This window comes from Papaver somniferum, chromosome 1, assembly GCF_003573695.1.
Source record: "Papaver somniferum cultivar HN1 chromosome 1, ASM357369v1, whole genome shotgun sequence".
NCBI lineage: Eukaryota > Viridiplantae > Streptophyta > Magnoliopsida > Ranunculales > Papaveraceae > Papaver > Papaver somniferum.
In genome coordinates this window covers 6684594-6690496 of record NC_039358.1, presented here as the reverse complement: position 1 = coordinate 6690496, position 5903 = coordinate 6684594, and the positions used below count along the sequence as shown (strand labels likewise).

The window sequence follows — 5903 nt, the reverse complement described above, 5'->3', positions numbered from 1 at the left end:
GTCATTTGCCGGCACACGGCTGACGTTTTTGGTTTTATTATTTTCTAGCTAAAAATCATATTTTGGAACCATTTTTTTTTTTTTTTTGAGGGACCATGGTTTCAATTTTAAGAGGACTTTTGGAAGTAAAGTGAAGCCACCTCTTATACACATATTTTAGTTAATGACCAAAATGTCCTTATATTGTTTTAATTTTAATTTTTTTGAAAATTAATTTTTTTAATAAATAATCATTATTTTTAGATAAAAAATTAATTTTTTTTATTTTTTAAGGGGACTATGGTTTCAATTTTAAGAGGACATTTGGAAGTAAAGTGAAGTCACCCCTTATCCACATATTTTAGTTAATGACCAAAATGTCCTTATATTATTTTAATTTTAATTTTTTTAATAAATAATTATTATTTTTATATAAAAAATTAATTTTTTAAAATTAATTTTTTATTTTTTTAATTAGCTTTGGTTCGACAAGTACAAATTCACAAGTATTTTCATCGCAAACTCTTTAGCGATATTCAAATTCGGAGGTATTTTCCCACAAATCCATTACTTTTAATTTGTTTTTGATTGAAAAAATCGATTAAAGATCATCAAATTAGGTTTGAAATATCTGTTACAGAGTATTGTTCGGTTAAGAGTAGTTTAAAAAAAAATTCTTGCAAACCGAACCCATAGTTCGGAGTGTTCGCAAAAGTTTTAGAAATTTTGTACCTAACCGAACTTTGAGTTCGGTCCGTTCACAACTTTTTTAGAAATTTTTTACTTAACCGAACTTCTATCTGAAAATACACTGTACATGGTTCGGTTATATTCATAAAAATCTTTGCAAACCAAACTTTCAGTTCGGTTTGTTCGCAAAAATTTTAGAAATTCTTTACTTAACCGAATTCCTATCTAAAAAAACTTTTATATATTTTCTCTTAGTCGAACTTTGAGTTCGGTCCGTTCACAATTTTTTTAGAATTTTTTTACTTAACCGAAATCCTATCTGAAAATACACTGAACAGGGTTCGGTTATATTCATAAAAATCTTTGCAAACCGAACTTTCAGTTCGGTGCGTTCGCAAAAGTTTTTGATTTTTTTTACTTAACCGAACTCCTATCTAAAAAAACTTTTATGTATTTTCTCTTAGCCGAACTTCAAGTTCGACTAGATTTATTATTTTCCCCTAGCCGAACCACATACAAAAAAATACAAAAAAAAGTTGAAGAAAGAAAAAAGTTAAAGAAAAAAAAAATTAAATAAATAAACGTTCAATTTTTTTTTTGGATAAATGTTCATCTAATGATTATGGTTCAGGGGTTTTGACCTTCACTACCTTGAGCTAACTTGGTGAGGACTTTGTAGTGTTTTTAAATAGACTTAAGAATTGCCTGGCTAACCTGGATGCTTGTAGTGGTTACGGCAGCTTCCTTTTTCATAGGCTAAGTTTGGTTATTCAAAAAGGTATTGGTGCCCAGCTTGTTGCTAGGCTACCAACTGCCCCTTTGTAATGCTTTCTCCCCTTTTATTAATAATATTGCGCACCTGTGGCTCTTCTTTTATTAAATAAGTAAATGGGTAATTTAGTCATCTTCATCTTTTAGATCATCCCTTATAATCACAGGAAAGGTGACCTAATAAAATCATTGTCCCAAAAAAAAATAATCAAACTATCAGTTAGCTTGTTGAGGAAACAGTACTGGGCTATAACCGGTGACTCGTGTCTGAACCGGTTTTCAAACACGATCAATAACGAGTTTTATTTCCCCACCTTATCTGTGTCCGAACATGTAATGAAATGTTGTTCTCTTCATCTCTTACCATCTTCTCTCCTCCTCTGAAACCAAACTCAGAGCCTCCATATGAACTTCTTAAAACCCACCCATCTCTTTCACTTTTCTCAAAATGTAAAAACATCCAAACCCTCGAACAAATACATTCTCAAACCATCAAAACTGGTCTCCACAATTTCCAGTTCACATTAAGTAGACTCATTGAGTTCTGTGCTGTTTCTTCACCTTCTAATGGAGGTGATCTTTCGTATGCTCTTTCCATGTTTGAATCCTTGGAAGAACAACCAAAATTGTTCATTTGGAACGCCATGATTAGAGGTTATTCTTTAAGTTCTTCAGCAGAATTAGCTATCCAGTTTTATATCCGAATGCTTGTTTCTGGATGTTGGAAGATATTTTTCCCATAAACTTTATTATTCCATAGACTAGGATATATATGTTTTACATAGTTTCCCAAAATACGGTGACCCAAATATATGGTCAATATATGGTCTATTACACCCCCTTAGTCGAAACGGGAGAGGAGCAAACGTTTAGACTAGAACGAAAACGAATAAATAAAACTCGTGGAAGACCCTTGGTGAAGATATCTGCATATTGGCTGTCAGATGGAATGTGCAAAACGTGAATATCACCAATACGTACACGTTCTCGGACAAAATGAATGTCAATCTCCACATGTTCGGTGCGTTGGTGCTGAACAGGATCCCCAGACATGTACACCGCACTGACATTGTCGCAGTAAACAATAGTAGCACGCCTGAGAGGGATGTGGAGCTCGAGAAGTAAGTTGCGTAGCCAAGTGGTCTCAGCAACAGCATTAGCAACCCCCCGATATTCCGCCTCTGCACTAGAACGGGACACAGTAGCCTGTCGTTTAGAAGACCAAGAGATCAGGTTATTGCCAAGAAAAATACAGTATCCAGATGTCGACCGTCGAGTATCCGGGCAACCCGCCCAGTCAGCATCAGGATATGCAGTCAGACCAGTCACAGGTGAAACCGAAAGACATAAGCCGTGGTCAATAGTGCCCTGAAGATACCTGAGAATGCGTTTTAGATCCTGCGTATGGGGTTCTCTCGGATCATGCATAAATAAACAAACCTGCTGAACTGCATAGGAGATATCAGGACGAGTGAACGTCAAGTATTGAAGAGCACCATCCAGACTTCTGTATAACGGTGGATCCTTGATTGCAGGGCCAGACGCAGCGCTCAGCTTGGATTGAGTGTCGACTGGAGTGGCTACTGGATTACAGTTTGTCATAGAAGCACGAGCAATAATATCCTGTGCATAAGAAGACTGGGACAAAAATAATCCCGAAGCAGAGCGTGTGACAGTGATACCCAGAAATTGGTGTAACGGACCGGGGTCAGTCATAACAAATTATCGTTTCATCAAAGCAATGAAACGATCCAGAAGAGCATCCGTAGAAGCAGTGAGCACAATATCATCCACGTACAGTAATAAGTACGCAGTCTCCGAACCAGAGTGATAAACAAATAGAGATGGATCACAAACACTGCCACGAAAACCACAACCAATAATAAAACGTGCAAAACGCTGAAACCATGCTCGGGGAGCCTGCTTGAGGCCATAAAGGGACCGTCGAAGGCGACATACATAATCAGGATGAGCAGAATCAACAAAACCGGGTGGTTGATGCATATAGACGGTTTCGGCCAAGTCGCCGTGAAGAAAGGCATTCTTGACGTCCAACTGATGAATACGCCAAGACCGTGAAACGGCTATACTGAGTACAGTACGTATAGTCGCAGGCTTAACAACCGGACTAAACGTCTCAAAACAATCAACTCCAACCTGTTGAGATTTGCCATTTGCCACTAGTCGGGCCTTGTAACGCTGTAGAGTGCCATCCGAATTAAATTTGTGACGAAATAACCACACCGATCGAATAATATGAGCGTTACGAGGACGAGGGACGAGATCCCAGGTATGTGTGTCAATCATAGCACTATATTCATCTTTCATGGTAGGATTCCAGTTTGGATCGCTAAGGGCATGGAGGTGAGAGCGTGGAAGGGGAGAAATGGAAGAGGTATGTTGAACATTAAGGTTGAGCCGCTGGATAGGACGGAAAATGCCACGAGAAGCACGAGTGGCTGGTCGTGTTGACGGGGGATCAGCTGGAGGAGTGGCAACAGCTGACGCTGGCGAAGACTGGATGGACACAGGAGACGAGGGAACTGGAGACAAGGCTGGGGAAGACTGAGTGGGCGCCGAAGGACCCGAAGAGGAGCTGACACGCCAATGAGGAGGTGTGTACAGCGTAGGAGGGTAAATGGAGGTGTTGGCTGGTGGACCAGCATTAGAAGGGTATGCGGAAATTTGCGTCAGTGATCGCAAAAAAGGATGGATGGGAGACTGTAGTTGGTCGGAATAGGCGGACAGTTCTGGAGATGATGATTCGGAAAAAGGGAAGACATTTTCATCAAAAGTGACATGTCTGGAGATAATAAACTTTTTAGTGGCAATGTCAAACAACGATAACCACGATGATTAGGTGGAAAACCAAGGAATATACATCTAGTTGAGCGAGGAGCAAGCTTGTGTGGTGTTGTGGAAGAGAGATTAGGATAGCAAAGACAACCAAAGGTGCGAAGATGATGATATGTAGGTTGTCGTTTGTAGATGCGGGAGACCGGAAATGGAGAATTTTAGTTGGGAGAATGTTGTGAAGATAGACTGCCATAAGTAGTGAATGAGCCCAATATTTTGGGGGAACGGAAGCATGAGACATCAGAGTACGAGTAATGTCATTGATACGGCGAATCATGCGTTCGGCCTTACCATTTTGAGAAGAGGTGTGAGGACAAGAGAAACGGAAAACCAAGCCATTTTGAGTAGCAAAGTTGTGAAAAGAGGAGTTGTCAAATTCGCGACCCATGTCGCATTGGAAAGATTAAATGGGACGTTCAAATTGTATTTGAACAAAGGATCGAAATTCTAGAAATTTGGTGTAAACCTGGGATTTTAATTTTAAAGGAAACACCCATAAATAATTTGTAAAATCGTCCAAGAAAAGAAAATAATAACGAAATCCCGTATCTATATTCAACGGTGACGTCCATAAATCATTATGAATAATATCAAAAGGGGCAACACTATTAGACTGAGAGTCATAAAAGGGAAGACGAAGATGTTTGCTAACTTGACAAGAATGGCATAGATCAGGAGAATGATCTTTATTACATTGAATAAAAGACTGAGATCTTAAGACATCTAAAACAGCCTTTCCAGGATGACCAAGGCGACGATGCCAAATGTCAGGTGAACATACGGCAAGAGAAAGGTGGCGAGATGGCGACGATGAGGTAGACACGACAGAAGTGGTTATAGGATAGATCTCCCCAGAACTATCACATCGTAGGATAGTCTTCCTCGAACTCAAATCCTTCACAGAAAAACCATAAGGATCAAACTCAACAGACACATGATTATCATTGGTAAACTTACGAACAGAGACTAAGTTTTTGATGATGGAAGGAACAACAAGAGTATCTTTGAGGACAAGAGGATGGGATGGAATATTTAGAAACTTAGAACCGCTAGCGGAGACTGGAATGCTATTGCCGTTTCCTACCACGATAGAACGAATACTGCTAGAGTGAGAGACATTTTGTAAAGTACCTGGATCAGACGTTATGTGTGATGTTGCACCCGTGTCCATGTAGAAAGCATCATCCGGTGTGTGTAGACTCATGGAACTATAGGCTTCGGCAATGTCCGTCGGCTGTAGGTATTCAGTTGTGGGAGTGAGGAAAGCTTGTGGTGAACGGGCTGTCACAGTGCTGCGCCCACGACCACGACCACGCCCACTGTTTTGGCGACCTCGGCCACGACCATAAACTTGGTATTGTGAAGCCCAATAAGGATACGAGCTCTGTGGAGACTGGACAGCGTGATATGGGCTTGGTGCAGCCGGATACGAGCTTGGTGGAGAGGCCCAGTTAGGAGGAGTTGGGTATTGTCGTCTTGGGCCTGCTGGGGTTGGCAGGAGAGGTGGTTGTCGGCCCAGATGGAACCTGGGCTGGTCATCAGGCGTGACGCTCTGGGCCTGCCGGTGTACAGAAGAAGAAGGCGTCTGACCAACAGTCGTTCGCAGC

General features: G+C 40.6%; 1 protein-coding gene across 1 annotated transcript; it reads right to left on the bottom strand.

Annotated features, from left to right (window-relative positions):
- Nucleotides 1-2271: 2271 nt before the first annotated feature.
- On the bottom strand, nt 2272-3156 carry LOC113295470 (uncharacterized mitochondrial protein AtMg00810-like). The gene has a single exon (XM_026544010.1). The coding sequence runs from the start codon at nt 3154-3156 to the stop codon at nt 2272-2274; it is 885 nt and encodes a 294-aa protein (XP_026399795.1).
- Nucleotides 3157-5903: the final 2747 nt, after the last annotated feature.

Excerpts from the sequence above, each read along its gene's own strand:
- LOC113295470 (XM_026544010.1), bottom strand. The coding sequence starts at position 3,156 with ATGACTGACCCCGGTCCGTTACACCAATTTCTGGGTATCACTGTCACA.